Source organism: Aegilops tauschii, chromosome 5 (genome assembly GCF_002575655.3).
Source record: "Aegilops tauschii subsp. strangulata cultivar AL8/78 chromosome 5, Aet v6.0, whole genome shotgun sequence".
In the NCBI taxonomy this organism is placed as follows: Eukaryota; Viridiplantae; Streptophyta; class Magnoliopsida; order Poales; family Poaceae; genus Aegilops; species Aegilops tauschii.
The window spans coordinates 463,227,877-463,245,475 of NC_053039.3; the positions used below are offsets into that span (position 1 = coordinate 463,227,877).

Here is a 17,599-nt window from a genome sequence, read left to right on the forward strand (position 1 = left end):
GAAAAACGGTTCGTCATGACCAGACCACAGCAGTACGTCACGTTATGAAAAGCTGTCAGCAGATTAGATTTGTGGAAATATTATTCTCTCTACGGTGGTATGTGGAATTTGTTTTGCAGAGCCGAACACTATCCTTGTGTTCAAAATCTTCTATGGAGTATTCGGAGGAAGAACCTGCCTTGTAACGCCGAAGACAATCTGCGCGCCGGACTCATCGTCATTGAAGCCTGGTTCAGGGGCTACTGAGGGAGTCCTGGATTAGGGGGTCCTCGGACAGCCGGACTATATCCTTCGGCCGGACTGTTGGACTATGAAGATACAAGATTGAAGACTTCGTCCCGTGTCCGGATGGGACTCTCCTTGGCGTGGAAGGCAAGCTTGGCAATACGGATATGTAGATCTCCTCCCTTGTAACCGACTCTGTGTAACCCTAGCCTCCCCGGTGTCTATATAAACCGGAGGGTTTAGTCCGTAGGACAACAACAATCATACCATAGGCTAGCTTCTAGGGTTTAGCCTCTACGATCTCGTGGTAGATCAACTCTTGTAATACTCATATCATCAAGATCAATCAAGCAGGAAGTAGGGTAGTACCTCCATCGAGAGGGCCCGAACCTGGGTAAACATCGTGTCCCCCGCCTCCTGTTACCATCCGCCTTGGACGCACAGTTCGGGACCCCCTACCCGAGATCCGCCGGTTTTGACACCGACACCGCACTTTGAAGAGCTTGAACTGAAGACTTTCATCATGATGCCTTTCATTTCCCCAGTTCATGATGTTTACTTCTATGTGTTTGTATGATTGTATGTTCTTCATCCACCTCTATCTCGTATGCCTGTTTTACTTCTCTGTGATGAATTAGCAACTCTATTGTTTCTATCTTGTCACCCTGATTTTCGTCAAATTCTCCCGAATTTGACAAATCTCCCATTCGACCCCCGGGAGATAACCTGCGCTTTTACTTAGGGGCATAGAGGAGCTGTGGATCCTGGCCCTTGCCGGTGGGAGGGATCATGCTTTGTTTTTAGTTTTTTAGTCTGTTTAGGGTTTGTATCCTGCTCAAGAAGACGAGGCAACATCGGCTCCCTGTAGATAGAATAAAGTTCTTCCCGTCTAGCCCCTGTACCAGTGGTGCGTCTCGTGTCATCGAAGGGTGTGTGAAGGTGTGTATCCCAGCAGATCTTATGGGGTTCGATCGACTTTGTCTTCGATGGATTTGCGTGGATCCGGTCTTCGTCCGTCTGCATTCACGTGTCTACAGGTTGGACTCTTTAGATCTAGCCTTTTTTTCATCGGCCGTGGTTGCTAATTTGGAGCTACAACAAGGTTTGCCCTACTCCGGTACGCGGGAGGGGGGGGGGGGGGGGGGCGATGACGACAATGCGACTTTGGATCACTCCAGTGCTTGTAGTCGTCGCTAGGTGGTCTACGTGCATGGATGATTTTTTTTACTTTTCGTGTTCTTTGTACTTCCATAATGTTTGTTGAATAGATTAGAAGTTTTTCACGCAAAAAAGAAAAAGAAAAAGACCAGCCAAGACTCCTCTACGGCACATTTCTACAGAAAGAGCTACTTTTCATATCAAACGCTCATGCCATAAATCTTACATTCCTTACAGAAAAGGCTTGAATTCTTGTTCTGGATGCATCCCAGTCGTAGACCACTAGTACTAACTCACATTGGACACAGTTCAGTTTTCTCTTACAATTGTGTGTCTTATCCCAAAATGAAGTCACGTAAAGATGACCATCTCGAGACAAATACTAGGGAGATGTGAAGGCCGACCTCGTACAATAGACTTTACGGTCAAGTGTACTATAGGTTTTTTTAGGCTGGTCATAGCGGGGAGTAACTTAGGGGGTGTTTGGTTCTAGGGACTTTTTTGTGTTGGGACTAGAAAAAGTCCCTAGCAAACCAAACAGGGTGAGATTTTTTTGGGACTTTTTTGCTAAAAGTCCTTAGAAGGATCTCCTTGAGAGTCTTTTCCAAAAAGTCCTAGGAACTAGAAAAAGTCCTAGAACTAGAGAACCAAACACCACCTTAGACTAGTAACATGCATATGTTACTAGTCTATGTTACTATCTCTATAGTGCATAGTATCATAGAGTAGTATCATAGGTGGTCTCATTTATTGCCATGCATGACACATAGTAGTATCACATTTATTATGTTACGGTATCTACCTATGTTAATATAACCATCTCTTCTTTAATTGCCTGCCACATAAGCATGTTTGCGAGTCCCAAGTGCATGATACTACTTATGTTACCCCACTATGGCGAGCCTTATAGCACTTGGATGTTGTCTTCACACATCAATTATGCAATGTAATGGTGGGTGACCACTAATAATAAATTTGCTGAATTTATGAACAAACAACCTAACGGTGCAGTTGTACTATTTTCTTGGTCATGAAGTGGTAGAAAATTTCAGATTAGCAACATTTGCACGTCTATACCTTTCCATTCTTAATGATATCATACTAATGAAAAAAATAGCGCGCTACAGTAAAATAGCAGCGACCTTAAAATATGCTATTAGCATGCTATATCGCGCTATAGCGTGCTATTAGCGAGACATTGTACACCGATTTATTTAGCGAGACAATTCTCAATACGCTATAGCGCGCTATTTTTTTAGTGTATCATACACATAATCAACCACCTTGACTTAGTTACGGAGGAGATTTTACAGGTATATATCTAAATAGGCCCATTCATACATATGTTGAAATCTTATTTTATAGGTGCAGTAGTTAATCAACTAATCATCGAGGGGAAACAAGAGGTCTTGTATATAATTCGCCCTGTGTTCCAACATGCAACGTGTATAGATTTTTTTAAGTCAAATTAATAAAGTTTGACCAAATTTACAGAGAAAGACATTAACATCAATATGTCAAATAAATACAACATAAAGTTATACTACTTGGACGTTGATTTTTCTTGCTACTAGTTGCATCGTCAAATTGGTCCTATACCTTCAGTCAGTCTTCACTTGGGGGCATGATTAGCAACGGGTCATCTCGTACTGTTTTACTTAGGAAGCTGATAACGTGCTGACGTTCGCACCGAGGAGGGTTCGTCCCGAACGAATTGTTCCCCAGCCAGGGGGGAACGAACGATGATTTCGTTCGGCCTGGGGACCTCTCAGCCCGAACCCTACTAGAAACACGATCGCTAATCATGAATGCCACAAAAAGCCTAACAAAGACGCTAGCATGGGCCTGTTGCACAGATGACATAAAAAAAACAGGCCCATTTAGATACTGAGACACGAAAAAAAAACCCAGAAAGCACTCTAAAAAAGCTAAAAAAACTGATTTGAGAACTTTACAAATAAAGATGCCACAAAAATCTAGAAATTTATAGAAAAAATAGCTTATGTAAATAATATAAAATTGCCATGGTCCAACAAAAAATAAACTTGCGATGCTGGAAAAAATAAATTGCCGCGGGCACAAAATTTCGCCACTGTCCATTCAAAAAAAATGTCATGATGTATAAAAAGTGAATTTGCCATGACATAACCAAAAATTTGCAATGGTGACATGAATAGTAATCTTGCCATGTTGCAAAAAGAAAAGAAAATTTTGCCATGGCCCTAAAAATACGCATTGATGGAAAAAAATGTATAAGTTTGCCATGGTGGCCAAAACAGTGGTGCAAATATTGTCATCATGGCAAAAAAGATTGTAAAATCAACATGATACGTACAATGATACAAACCGATGTTCAAAACGAAAGAATCAACTAATTTGCCATGGTTCAAAAAAGTGAGTATTGTCATGAGAAAAAATTCTGGCCAAGCGCCCCTGTAAGTAGTATCCAGTCTTCTTCTACCTAAACGAAGGGATGGACCAGATGGGGTACGCATGGTGGAGGAACGACTATGCAACTGCTTCTGGAATTGCTCCTCTGTTTTTGCCTCTCTTGTGGTTTGAAATTTGAAATGGATCGGCCGAGCACTGGGCGCGCGACCTCACACAGGCATGCACTTGTCACACCTGCACACTGCTATGTGTCCAACATTCAACACAATTGCCCATCCAGCAGGCAAAGATAACCAGATTGTCTCAAATTGAAAATTCAGCCAACAGAAACCATGTTGGCAACGGGAAATGCACTTCACCGAATCACTAAGACAGATCAACGACCATATGTACACCACTCTGTATGCACACGGACACTGTCCAAAAAATTCAGAAATCGCCGCACCATTCATACAAGATTGATAACAGGTTCAACAGACATCTGAAGGAGTTTTTTCTAGTACTAACTCATAAACAAGCCAGGTTGCCATTATCATGACTACAGCATACAAAGACATACAGTAAGCCTGAAAACAACATACAACTAATAAGTGCACAATTCCCACACACATTTAGTTCCACAACACCATGGTGGTACGGCGCCTTCTCTCGGCTAGTTGTTGGGCGACCCATCTCTTTTCGCTTCTTTGGCGCCAACAATCCGGCGAGCCTGTCCCAGTCTCATTTGCCCAAGTAGCATCATCGTTCTGGTTTCCAATGGTTGCATCTCCACTTGCAAAAAGCTAATGGCCCTTGTTCTCGTAGCTTACTGACGATGGTCTTCCTTAGAGGTCTTGTACACAGCAGTGGTAATCCTCCCTGTTACCAAGCGTATTCCAGCCATACCGTCCCACCCGATCTGCAGACTCGAACCTACCTTGAATGCTAATCTATGTGATGCCCCGTGGGATACATGCATCTGATAAAAAGAGAAAAAGAAAAAGAAGGTGTCAGCTAGTGAGCAACAAAACTAGGACTGCTGTTAAAAAGATGGAAGTAGTTCTGACTAGCCGTAGCAGATACGGAAAAACTAGATAGGACTAACCATACCAGATCAAAATCAAAAACAGAAAACTGACAGCAAAACGAGGCTGCAGTTTGAGAGCTGAAAAGGAAAAAAAAAAGTGTAGTTGTGCTGCTAAGGTAGCCTTTTCGGAATGAAAAGAACAAAGAAATGTAGTAAGATAAAAATAATGTACTGAAGCAAGAAATCCCGAAAAAAGAATGAAGACTGAAAACTGATACTTGGGTGCCGATCCTTAAGGGCACTGGGAACTAACATTTCTCTGTTTTTCTCAATCTGTACTGACACCTCATTCAATAATCTACTGAAGCAAGAAATACTCAAAAGCATGTTTCTGGCCTATCCAGAAAAGCATAGTAGATTCGTAAAGGATTATCAAGAACAAAGCCATCAATCAATAAAAATGAGCAACCAAAAACTGAAAAGTTGTACATAAAATTCAGGTGGTTAGTGACAGAGAAACATAGTGTGCACTATAGACTGAAAAATTGTACCAAAATTTAAGGTTGACGGTTGACCTTAGCCTCACATTTATAAAACACATACGTACACGTCATGGTGATAAGCTCTTTCGTTACTGAGATGCCTACCAGCTTTGCCATCAGAATATAGAGGGCTTTTGATTTTTGGCTGCTATAGCCACTGAAAGTGACACCGCTTGAGCACCGCCGCTGGCTTGTTGGCGCCCCACGCAAAATATGATTTCACAGCATGTATCTGATAATGTTGTGACTCGACGCCACTGCAACCTCAATCAATCCATGGGATCTGAATGATGAAGAAAATAAAATGAAGACTCAGAAACTGAAATGATAAAGTGAATAATAGACTGAAAACACATAAACTGAATATAGACTGAAGAAACGACAATACTGACAGCCACTGATCAACTAAAAGAAAAATATGACTAAAAGAAGAACAATTAATTAAACTAAAGAAATCTAAAAAAGAAAAAAAAAAACTGATGTTTAGGCTCTATATCAAAAATTTACTAACAATTCGACAAAAAGTTTACAGAATGCCAGCCGTTATCTTGTCCCTTTCCGAATCATGCATGTTAGGTTGCAACGTCCTTAAAATCCGAAGACAAGAACGCTCTGCGTCAAACGATTGCTAAGGAAAACATCTGAACCAAGAGATTACCGCTCAACTTCTCCCCTCTCCCTCTTATGTTGACAGGCTTAGACTGCTAAAAAAGCAAAAAGGAAGAACTGAGGGACCGAACATGGACTAATGAATAAAGAGTGATGACAGAGAGTTAGCGCATGTAAATTGCAGATAGAGCAACGAACATAAAAGCTGAACACTAACAGAAATGGGGGGCTGAATAAATAGAAATGAACAATTAGATCATAAAATATCTGAAAGAGACTAACTATGGTCATATGAAGAGAATAACCAAAAATGGCAGATACTGAAGACATAAAGCATCCATTTTCAGAATGCAGAGAGCAATCAGCCTGCAAGCACAGCATAGCATCCTTTTTCTGAATGCAGAGACCAATCAGCACTTGCTCTAACTGTAGGATTTCTTCAGTCACGGCTAGTTTTACTTCCTAAATCCCTGAATCTATGATGTGATGCAAGTTGCCCTTCACTAACCTCTTGTTACACCCCGGCGCTTGGGGATTCATCTTCCCCGTTGATAGCACAGGAAACATTTAAGGATTTCAATAATTTGGGAAATATGCGCAGGAAGTTTGGGATAAAGCACAACAAAGCTTAACTGATGTTGTCATTTTGTCTCTGGTCTTATATTGGATTGTTATGAACTAATATATTTTTATTTGGGTAGTATGAAATAAAATGTTGTTATCTTGCTGCAGTTAACTGATGAACAAGCCAAAATAAATAAACCCATTGATAAAATTATGCTATTGCTCTTTTCCTTTTGATTCCGTGGCAGTGCACGGGCACTATGCTAGTCTTACGCAAACCAGATCGAAAGCAAATACGGTGGGTGACCAGCTATCTGTTGCCTTACCTTTTAGTCGGCTCCATTAGCCACTCCATCTCCACCCATAGATCTGGACTTACTAGTAGAATCTCTTCTCCCCAAGCTCGAATGCTCTATCGATTCGAAGTTGCAGCCGCCAGAGGTAGGAGATGGCCGGACAACCCCAATCCCCTCCACCTGCCACCCAATCTACTCATTTACTCCTCCGTCTGCTGAGTTAACGAAAAGCAAATTTCCTGATCCACGGATCAGGAAGAAAGTGGACGTCCTGAGCCACGACTCGACTCGTTGCCTTCGCCGACGTCTTCTCCTCCGTTTACATCTTGGCCCATAGCCCAGGTGTATTCTTTCATTTCCTTATTTACGGAAGCACTTCTATCTCTGCCAGCCATTTAGATTTAATGCATCGCATCCCAACATGCACCTCAACCGCTCTGATAAAGAGCACAGGTGTGCTCGCGATCAGAAACACCGCGTCCGAATGATACTAGGCAATACAAATGCGATAAATTAGTCTGGTTAGACAGCCAACTGGTAAATTCGACTTCCTACAACAAGAAAATTGAGTTCAATACGAGTGATATAAAGGTTACCGTACCTTAATTACTCTAGATTGATGTATGTGCTACAGAGTCGCGTCGATGGCCATGCCGACTGCTGGAGGTGCCCCTTGCGGTCCCGCTCCTCCGCAACATAGTCTCAGCCCAGCTACGTACGTGCCTCCGGTTGCATTGGATGAGCATGAAATGGGTAAGGACGCGCTTCATGCTCGACCGCAGATACGCTTGAGGACTCGTCCAGGGAACACCGAGTTTCAGCACCATAAAAATATCCTCTAACTGGACCGTGTCACGGATATGTTCGACGCTTTTGTCTTTCGTTAAAGAGCAATCTTGTAAAACCTTCCATGCCCATTCAGCCAATCTTTCTCCTCCTCCAATGCCCACGGCAACCATGTCGGTTGTCAGCTCTAGCAGAACGACACTAAAACTATAGATATCGGTCTTCTAGAGCTCGCCCCTCCACTGTACTATTAGTATTTTGCAAAATTTGCATTCAGTTAGCTTTCAACAGAAAGGTTTGAGACGCCTTGCTAGATTTGAGGTTCGGCCATGTAGCTGTGTGTCCCAAAAATGGCTGACCTATGGTGGGACTGGCGTGGATTGACAACCATTCGAGCAAGCCCAAAGTCGGCGATCTTGACATGGAACTCTGGGTCAACCAAAATGTTGGCTGACTTTATGTCCTGATGGATAATAGCCTGTCCGCACTCTTTGTGGATGTAGTTGAGGCCCAAGGATGTATCAATAGCGATGGTCAGCCTTGTCGGCCAGTCCAATGGCGTAGGGGCGCCCTTGCGGTCACAGCAGCGCAGCCAGTCGTCGAGGCTGCCCTTCTCCATGTGTTCGTAAACAAGCAGCTTGGCATCTTGGCTGAAGATGCTGCAAAGCTGCTTGATCGTGTTCTTGTTATTGATGCTCCCCAATGTCTTCACCTTCGAGTCAGACTGCTTGTGGTCTAGATTTCTAATGTTGCATACCTTCTTAACAGCCACTATTCCGCTGCTGCGATCCTCAAGAGACCATGACGGCCAGGGAGGTGGACACGGTACACCTTCCCAGACCCGCCGTTGCCGACAATGTTCTCCTCAGATATGTTGTTCAGCACGTCGGATTCCGTGAAGTCCAGAGGTGTGAATGGTGTCATTTTCTAATCAGTCACAACTTCTTTCACCACTTGTGTGTTCTTCCGACAGAAGAGTAGCCATATGGCGATGCTCATGCAAGTGATGATGATAGTGACACCGAGCACTAACAAGACTATCATACACTTCTGGAGATGGGTGCCTCCGTGGAATTTTGGGAGATTTATCCTCAATCCCCACTTGGCACAAAGCCCACGGTTTCGAAGGAAGCCGCGGTTGTACTTTGCACTTTGCAGAGAGAGGGGCAACTTCCCATTGAGTTGGTTATAAATGACAAATTGTGGGATGCAACTGAATGGTTGCCGAAGTAAGGCGGAATATTGCATGTTAGCTCGTTGTTGGACAAATTAAGGATTACCAGTGATGAAATCATCTCAATGCTCCATGACGGTATTGCACTTGATATACGATTGTTGCTGAGGTCAAGTGATTTGAGATTCCGCAATGATTCAATTGATGTTGGTATGGATCCAGGTATCTTGTTCCCACTTAGTGACAATTCAGAAAGTATGTGGATATTGCTTCTGTTGACATGTAGCTCTCCCGGGAGTTGGTTATTCTACACCATCAACACCAATAGCCCAGTCTCAAATGTCAGGGTCGAGTCAGAGAAATGGTTGTTCTGCATCTCAATTTGAGAGATATTCGAAGATATCTCTATCGGCATAGTGCTAGTGATGTTGTTGTCCGATATTAGCAATGTATGCACCGATGGCAACAGCCATATATTCACCTGAAACTTCCCAGAGAAGTTGTTGTTGCTGTTGTTGTTGTCGAGCATAATGTTATCCAGCGATAGGCAGTTGCCAATGCTCCGGGTGCTCGTCGGAGAAGCTGTTGTTAGAAACTACAAAGTTGAATAGTTTCTCATAGGTGCATAACTTCTCCGGTAGCGAGCCAGACAAGTTGTTGTAGTCCTCAAAATTTCCAAGCGGCGAGTGCTTCCCAAGTTGTGGTACCTCACTCGAGATCATATTGTCGAACAACTGGATGTATTGGAGTTTGGGAATGAGGCCAATGATTATGGAGATGGGGCCTATGAACTCGTTGTTGTATAGGATGATAATGGTTAGTTTCTTGAGTGTCCCAAAGTCTTCTAGTATGCAGCCAGCAAGTTTGTTTTCCAACAAGTCTATTTTAATCAAATTCACCGCAGTGATGTTGCATGGCAACTTCCCGTTGAGTACATTGTCATACAAGTACGAGATCTCGAGCTTTTGGTGCTGCCAAATCCAGACGAGGATCGAACCACTGATTTGTTGCCCCACATGTCCAAAATGGTTAGTTCCTTTAGGCTTGAGAATGCCTCTGGAATCTCGCCGGTGAAGCCATTCGTGTCAAGAAGTAGGTTCTGAAGTGCCTAGTGCTTGGCCATCGCCGTCGGCAGAACACTACAGAAGAACTTGTTAGTCAGGCAGAGAAGCTTCATGGATGGCGACAGCTGGCTGATATCATGAGTAAGCACTAATGGAAGCTGTTATAGTAGATATCAAGGTATCGTAGCCAGGAGTAAGCGTAGAACGTGATGCCCGGGAATCTCACAGTGAGCTTGTTGTATGAAAAGTCGAGGTGGATCAGGTACTTGAGGTTGCACACAGATGGAGGGATGCTGCCGATAAAATTCTAACGCTTGAAGGAAATCCATGTAACTAGGCCTCCACCTACTACAACGCAGCTGACACCTGTGTGGCAATCGCTGGAGGCCTAGTTACGGCGATTCATTCAAGCGTTTGAATCTTACCGGCAGCATCCCTCCGTCTGTGTGCAACCTCAAGTACCTGATCCACCTTGACTTTTCATACAACAAGCTCACTGGGAGATTCCCCGACATCATGCTCTACGCCTGCTCTTGGCTTCGGTACCTTGATCTCTCCTACAACGGCTTCCATGGATTCCTTCCTCAAGACATTAGCCGGTTATAACCATCTATGAAGCACCTCACCCTAACTAACAACAACTTTAGTGCAGTTCTGCCGATGCCGATGGCCGAGCTTTCAACACTCCATAACCCGCTTCTTGACACGAATGGCTTCACCGACGAGATTCTAGAGGCATTCTCAAGCCTAAAGGAACTAATCATGTTGGACCTATGGGGCAACAAGCTCAGTGGTTCAATCCCTGTCTGGATTTGGCAGCACCAAAAGTTCGGGATCTTGTACGTGTATGACAATGGACTCATCGAGGAGCTGTCATGCAACATCACTACGGTGAATTTGATTAAGAAAGACTTGTCGGGAAACAAACTCACCGGCTGCATACCAGAAGACTTTGGGACTCTCAAGAAACTAACCATTATCATCATATACAACAATGAGTTCATATGCCCCATCCCTGGAAGCATTGACCTCATTCCCAACCTCCAATACATCCAGTTGTTTGACAATATGCTCTCGAGTGAGGTGCCACAAGAACTTGGGAAGCACTCTCCGCTTGGAAATATTGAGGTCTACAACAAAAACTTGTCTAGCTCACCACTGCAGGAGTTATGCGCTCATGGGAAACTATTCAACATAGTAGTTTCTAACAACAGCTTCTCTGGCGAGCTCTCGGTGAGCATTGGCAATTGCCTCTCGCTGGATAAAACATTATGCTCGGTAATAACTTCCGAGGGATGTTTCTGGTGAATATATGGTGGTTGCCGTTGGTGCATACAGTGCTAATGTCGGACAACTTCACTGGCTCTATGTCGAAAGAGAGATCTTTGAATATCTCTCGAATTGAGATGCAAAACAACCACTTCTCCAGCTCGATCTCGACGTTTGGAACTAGGCTATTGGTGTTGATGGTGCAGAATAACTAACTCCGGGGAGAGCTACCTTTCAGCATGAGCAATCTCCACATGCTTTCTGAATTGTCACTAAATGGGAACAAGGTACCTGGATCCATACCAACATCAATTAAATTGTTGCAAAATCTCAAATCACTTGACCTCAGCAACAATCGTATATCAGGTGCAATACCGGCACGGAGCATTGAGACAATTTCATCACTGGTAGTCCTTGATTTGTCCAACAACGAGCTAACAAGCAAAATTCGGCATGTACTTCGGCAACCATTCAATTGCGTCCCTCAATTTGTCATTTAACCAACTTAATGGGGAGGCGTTCCTCTCTCTGCAAAGTGCAAAGTACAACCGCAGCTTCCTTGGAAACCATGGGCTTTGTGCCAAGTGGGACTTGAGGATAAATCTCCTAAAATACCACGGAGGCACCCACCTCCATAAGTGTGTGATAATCTTGTTAGTGCTCGATGTCATGGTTATCATCGCTTCCATGAGCATGATCATATGGCTGCTCTTCCGGCGTTGGAAGAACACACAAGTGGTGAAAGAAGTCGTGACTGATTGGAAAATGACACCATTCACACCTCTAGACTTCACGAAATCCAGCGTGGTCAACAACATATCTGAGGAGAACATTATCCTCAACAGCGGGTCTGGAAAGGTGTACCGTGTCCACTTCCTAGCCTTGATGGTGCCACTAAGGATCGCAATAGCAGAATAGTGGCTGTCAAGAAGATTTGCAACATGGGAAATCCAGACCGCAAACCGTTCAACTCGGAGGTGAAGACATTGGGGAGCATCAATCACAAGAACACCAAGCTGCTTTGCAGCATCTCCAGCTAAGATGCCAAGCTGCTTGTTTACGAGCACTTGGAGAAGGGCAACTTCGACGACTGGCTGCACCACCGTTACCGCGAGGGCGCCCCTGCACCATTGTACATGCCGAGGAGGCCGACCATCGCTATTGATGCAGCCTTGGGTCTGAACTACATCCACCAAGTGTGCGGACAGGCTATTATCCACTGGGACATCAAGTCAGACAACATTTTGCTTGACCCAAAGTTCCATGCCAAGATCGCCGACTTTGGGCTTACTCGAATGGTTGTCAACCTAGGCGAGTCCCAGCACATGTCAGCCATTTGTGGTACACACAGGTACATGACCCTTGGTGAGTCTCAAATCCAGCAAGGCATCTCGAACATTTTCATTGAACGCTTACTAAATGCAACTTTTGCAGAATACTTTCAGTACAATGGAAAGGCGAGCAAGAAGACTGACATCTACAGCTTTGGTGTCGTTCTGCTAGAGCTGACAACCGGCGTGGTTGCCAAGGGCATTGGAGGTGGAGAAAGCTTGGGTGAATGGGCATGGAAGGTGTTACAGGATGCTATTTAACCAAAGACAAAATTGGCAAGCATATCCGCGACTCGGCTCACTTGGAGGATATCTTTGTGGTGCTAAAACTCAGTGTATCCTACACGAGTCCTCAGGCGCATCTGTGCAGAGCACGAAGCACATCCTTACCAGGCTCATGCTCATCCAGTGTGACTGGAGGCACATACGTTCAGAGGCTGGGGCTAAGCCCATGTTGTGGATCAGCTTTTGTCATCCTTATTTACATAGCTCTCTTAATATATAGTGTAACTTCTCCGATGCCAAGAATTTTTTTTAACACTGATGGGCAAGGAAGAAGACAGGTATATGAATGTCATAAGACGCAAAGTACAATGCAGATCATAGGTAGGTAATATTTACCGTGGTTTCCAGGAATCATAAAAACACTGTGATCGGCTATACTGCCTGAGCTCATAAACTCCAAGAGGAAGTTCAGGTTTTTCCAATGTTATGTGTTCAGGCGTATACCAAGCAGGAGGCCGGAGAGCATAATCAAAAGGGCGGAAAAACACTGCTCATATGTAAATGAGCATGGATTTGGATATCTGCAAAAGAAAGGAACAAATCAACATACTTTTGAAGAGCTTATTCCAACATCAACATGGAAAAATCAAATTCAATATAACAAGCTGGCAAAAACAATCAATATATGGCATCATCCATGTACGGAATGCAACTCATGATAAACTAGCATATGACAAGCAAAACATTTACTAGTCATTGATCAGGAAACATGAACTTAAAACTTCAAATGATGTAAACGATCAAAGTATGCAGCATACATGAGGTTTCCACCAATTAGTAGTTTTCCACGGGGAAATATAAGCCTCGAATCATCAGATTTTACACTAAAGAATGCTGAGCAAGTAAGTGTGCTGTAGCATATGTAGAGTTGCCCCCATCGCCGGTATCTGCAATGAAGTCAAACCAAAGTTCGTCTTTTCCATCAAGATGATTGTACAAAAGGTAGCTGCTCTTAGATTCGTCTGGACCTTTGTTCATAGCAGCCTGGTTAGGTTAGAAAAGAAATGTCAATGTTTTAACAGAACAATAGGCTCAACTAGGGACTGTAAAAATAAAAAACAATGTGAAAGCAATTTAGAGCACAAGACCGAAATTCTAGGAAGGAGGGTATTCTGAGACAAGGAAAGACTGCAAGGAAACAAAAAACTAGACCAACATGAGGACTCAAGCCTTGAAATCACAGGCATGTACCTGCATCATACGCATGTCCAATCGACCAACAAAAAGTGTGACTGATATCATCAGGTTGAAAACAGTTTTAAGCAAATATATCGACAAATAGTCAGCCATTTTTATAAGATCAAGTGGATAATAAGAGCTTATGTATAGATCTAGAACATACCCAGAATACCAAGGAACCATGTCCTCAAAATCCGGTTTCAACAGTTTCTTCAGATTCTCATACTCCGAAATTGTTAAAGGATGATTTAGAGCCCATCTATACAACAATTCAAGAAAGGGAACAACGAGAATGAATGAGTCAGTTATATTGAGCATCTTTTTCTGGCCTGTTTTTTTATCTGCTAGTCAAACATGTGAAAAAACACAAATAAAGTGGTCATCATCATGTCCAACTCTTCAGTACCCTAATAAGTAATAATGACCTGGGGATATCTTACTCAGTCACAACATGTTATTCACTAAAGTATATTCATGTGACGTATAGGTAATAAACTGAATGCAACACCTTTTAGATTCTTAAGGGGCCATGGACATTGAAAACCATATTATAGTTCTGTTTAGATGAAATCATAACGAACATATTGCATTTCCTTTTCATCATCATAAGTTCCCTCTTAAGATGACAGAATGCAAACTTATCTGTTGACTTCTTTATATAATACAACAGCAAAAACAAGGCCTTTAGTCCCAAACAAGTTGGGGTAGGCATGTTGACTTGTTTATAATACATCAAAAAATTCTTATCTACCAGAAGGATGTGTTCAGACAGTAGGCATACCCAGTTGACCGCTCCACGACATAATTGGCCATGTAAGACCAATGAATGTAACCCACAAAGAGTAGACAGGTGAAATGATGTTGGAGTGTTCAGATCCATTGGAAGCTAACTGGAGCAAACATACAAGATAAAAATAGAACAGTAAATAAACAGAAGAGATATCCAAGCACGAACAGAAGGTGAAGTATACTAACTTCTCCATAAATGGCCCATTTCCATAGAAGTGGGTAATCACTGGCAGAGCCAACCGGAGCAAACCAGGACGAGCAAATCTGGCCCTTAAGCTTATGCATAGGCAATTGCTTTGAAATCAGTCTCTTGTCCTCATTTTGCTTTCTCCATAGTGAAAATGCAACCAAGCTAGCAGTTCTACGATCAAAAGATTGGTCCCTTGAAAGAGTCCTGTTACTACAGTGGCTGTAGAACACGCAGCAAGCTATACTTATCACCTGTGATGTGACAGAAAATGCAAATCTTAGAAAAGTCACACGTATATAAAGAAGATGAACGGAACACCTGAACCATTGTATGCCAAAAATCTTACTGCACAATTTTGGACTATAGTAAGCATCTCTGGCTTTTTCTGTGCCATGCGAGAAACTAAGATCCAAATACCAGAGTCCAAGAAATATGACGTGGAAGATGATAAAGAAAACTAGAGAGGAAATATAAACAGCGAGGAAGAGGGAAAGATTCATCCTCAAATCCAACCCCATTGACTGAAAACTAGGGCGATGGTTAATGCGGCCAAGAATATCCAAGCAACGTACCTGCATTCAGAAACAGCCTCAGGTAACTAATACATGTTGTTTTACTTAAAATTATCTTTTCACAGACTCAAGAGATTGCTTACCAACGACTAAAGTTTGAATAGTCTGGCTTGATAGTCTTTCTAATCATGAAATGTCTCGAGTTCTTATGTGGGTATGGGTATCCATGAGTCAGAATGGTCCTAACCCTCTCCATTTTAAGGGATTCAACCAGACGACCAGAGGGCTGCTTATGGAGCTTTTCTATTCCCATAAAAATAACTGTTCACCAAGTTGGTGATAGTTCATACTCCTATTCAAAGCAACCAAGTCGGTGAAACTTCCAGAACCGTGGCCAGATCTGCATGCATAAAGAAACAATTGTCACAATCTGACTAAATGGAGATAAGAAAAACCAACTTGTGAAAGAAATCACAAATCATGTAAATGGACAAATCTGCTATAAAGTGGACATAGGGGGATATCCTACAAATGTATCTCAGTAGCTCAAAAGTAAATCATTTAATTACTTAAGTCGCCTAAGTAAACGAATCCGAGGAGATAGAGACAAAGGAAACAAAAAAGAAAGTATGCGTAGACAAACTGCAGGAGCCCATTAAGCACATGGATTCCTTGGGAAAGGGACAGGAGGCAATCATTAGCAGAGACAGAAACCTAGTCTTAATCGAGACATTATTATGAAGCAAAGGCAGATCTAACAGGATGGAACTTGTCCCCATTACAATTTCCCCCTGAAATCTTGATAAGACCACGGCTACATAAGTGAAAGTCTGAAACCATATCCACTGTCCAGCAGTTGCAATTAAAATGGACATGGCCAGGCCAACAATTCTACTACTAGGAAATTACAGAGTGCGATGAGGCCTGTGCTCTAGTAAAAGGAATTATAGAGAACAAAGAGGCAAATCTGGTTGGCCCAAAGAGACAGACAAATAAAGGGAGTAGCAATCTCGTTTATATACAAATACTACATAGTACACCGTATCTAGGAGAGGAACATAGATCGTAGTAACCCCTTTTGTTTTGGGTCCCCTGGATCGATATGCCGGCGACGAACTTGAGAAAGCACAGCGAGTAAACAACACAGGTATCCAGGAGGAGAAACTGACACTATGATAACTAAACTAAACTGGTGGGGGAGGTGTAGAAAGCAGAGCTGAATTGCGCGCGCGCGCGCACAAAAGCTCTGTCCCAAGATCCGCGGCCCTAAGCCCCTAACCCCAATCCAAGCAAGACGGAACAGCAGCAGGAAAGGGAGGTGGCTTACCAAGTAAGTAACGATGATCCGGGAAGCAGGGGACGAACGCCTCTGGCCTGTGGTGAAATTCAATTCGGGAAGGTGGGGAAATCTTTGGCAGAGGAATCTGCCCTCCCCGCTGCGCCTTCTCTGGTCATGTAATGTATGTAGCTTGCCGGCCGGGTGAGTGCGGTGGCGGTACAGTGGTGGTGTCACGTCCGAATAAAGCAGCAGCAGCAGCAGCATCCTAATCTCAATCTCTGGTTGGTCGGCGTCCGGAGCCAAACTCTCTTCACTTTTGATACAGGATACAGCAAGGGTCCATTCGGTGGGGGTGAGGGAACAAGACAGTACAGTAGGTGAGATGCTGAGAGAACAGGAGGTGAAAGTTCAGAGCCTCTCCTGCTAATCCACATCTAGTCTACACTCTAGACTTATAGTACCTTCCATCCGTCTATCGACACGTCGACCATGGAAGCTTTATTCCTCTTTCCTTTTGCACACATGGCTTGTCTCGGCATTATTCCCTCTCCTCTCGCACTGCACTGGTTCCATGCATGTTTTTCGGTACTCAGCGAAAATGCATACCGCCTGAGCCCTAAGCTTAAGAATGGCCAAATGATTCAACTTGTTCACAACATTAGTAGTAATCTTGATAGGCATATATAGTGCTCCTGGCCTTCTATTTTTGTTTTGTTTTTTCTAATGTTTGACCCATCTGCAGGTTTTTACAGTGGAATTAGTCCAGGTGTTACTGGTTCACTTGCTACAGCTACAACATATTTTGCTGTTATTCTCTTGAATCCGCTAAGACATGGCTGGACCACGCTAATCCCAATCTAAGAGGTCATTTTTATTGCTAAAGGAATTGGTGAGGATTTTGGTGGCACTTTGCTTTGGCATTGTGATTGTGATGTACTACCTGATTACGT

General features: G+C 43.2%; 2 protein-coding genes and 1 pseudogene across 2 annotated transcripts; 1 reads left to right on the forward strand and 2 right to left on the reverse strand.

Moving 5' to 3' along the window:
• Window positions 1–4,178: 4,178 nt before the first annotated feature.
• Window positions 4,179–10,138, reverse strand: LOC109763282 (receptor-like protein 39; annotated as a pseudogene).
• A 98-nt stretch (window positions 10,139–10,236) lies between these two features.
• LOC120964930 (uncharacterized) lies at window positions 10,237–12,676 on the forward strand. Its single transcript, XM_073498153.1, has 3 exons — window positions 10,237–11,048; window positions 11,930–12,061; window positions 12,149–12,676. The coding sequence occupies exons 1-3, from the start codon at window positions 10,428–10,430 to the stop codon at window positions 12,674–12,676; spliced, it is 1,281 nt and encodes a 426-aa protein (XP_073354254.1). The 5' UTR covers window positions 10,237–10,427.
• Window positions 12,677–12,686: 10 nt separating this feature from the next.
• On the reverse strand, window positions 12,687–16,959 carry LOC120965291 (uncharacterized). The gene is made up of 9 exons (XM_073498152.1): window positions 16,698–16,959; window positions 15,514–15,770; window positions 15,205–15,430; window positions 14,855–15,109; window positions 14,661–14,769; window positions 14,043–14,138; window positions 13,459–13,684; window positions 13,037–13,221; window positions 12,687–12,955 (listed from the first exon to the last, which is right to left on the reverse strand). The coding sequence occupies exons 3-6, from the start codon at window positions 15,250–15,252 to the stop codon at window positions 14,128–14,130; spliced, it is 423 nt and encodes a 140-aa protein (XP_073354253.1). The 5' UTR covers window positions 15,253–15,430; window positions 15,514–15,770; window positions 16,698–16,959; the 3' UTR covers window positions 12,687–12,955; window positions 13,037–13,221; window positions 13,459–13,684; window positions 14,043–14,127.
• Between the last annotated feature and the right edge of the window lie 640 nt (window positions 16,960–17,599).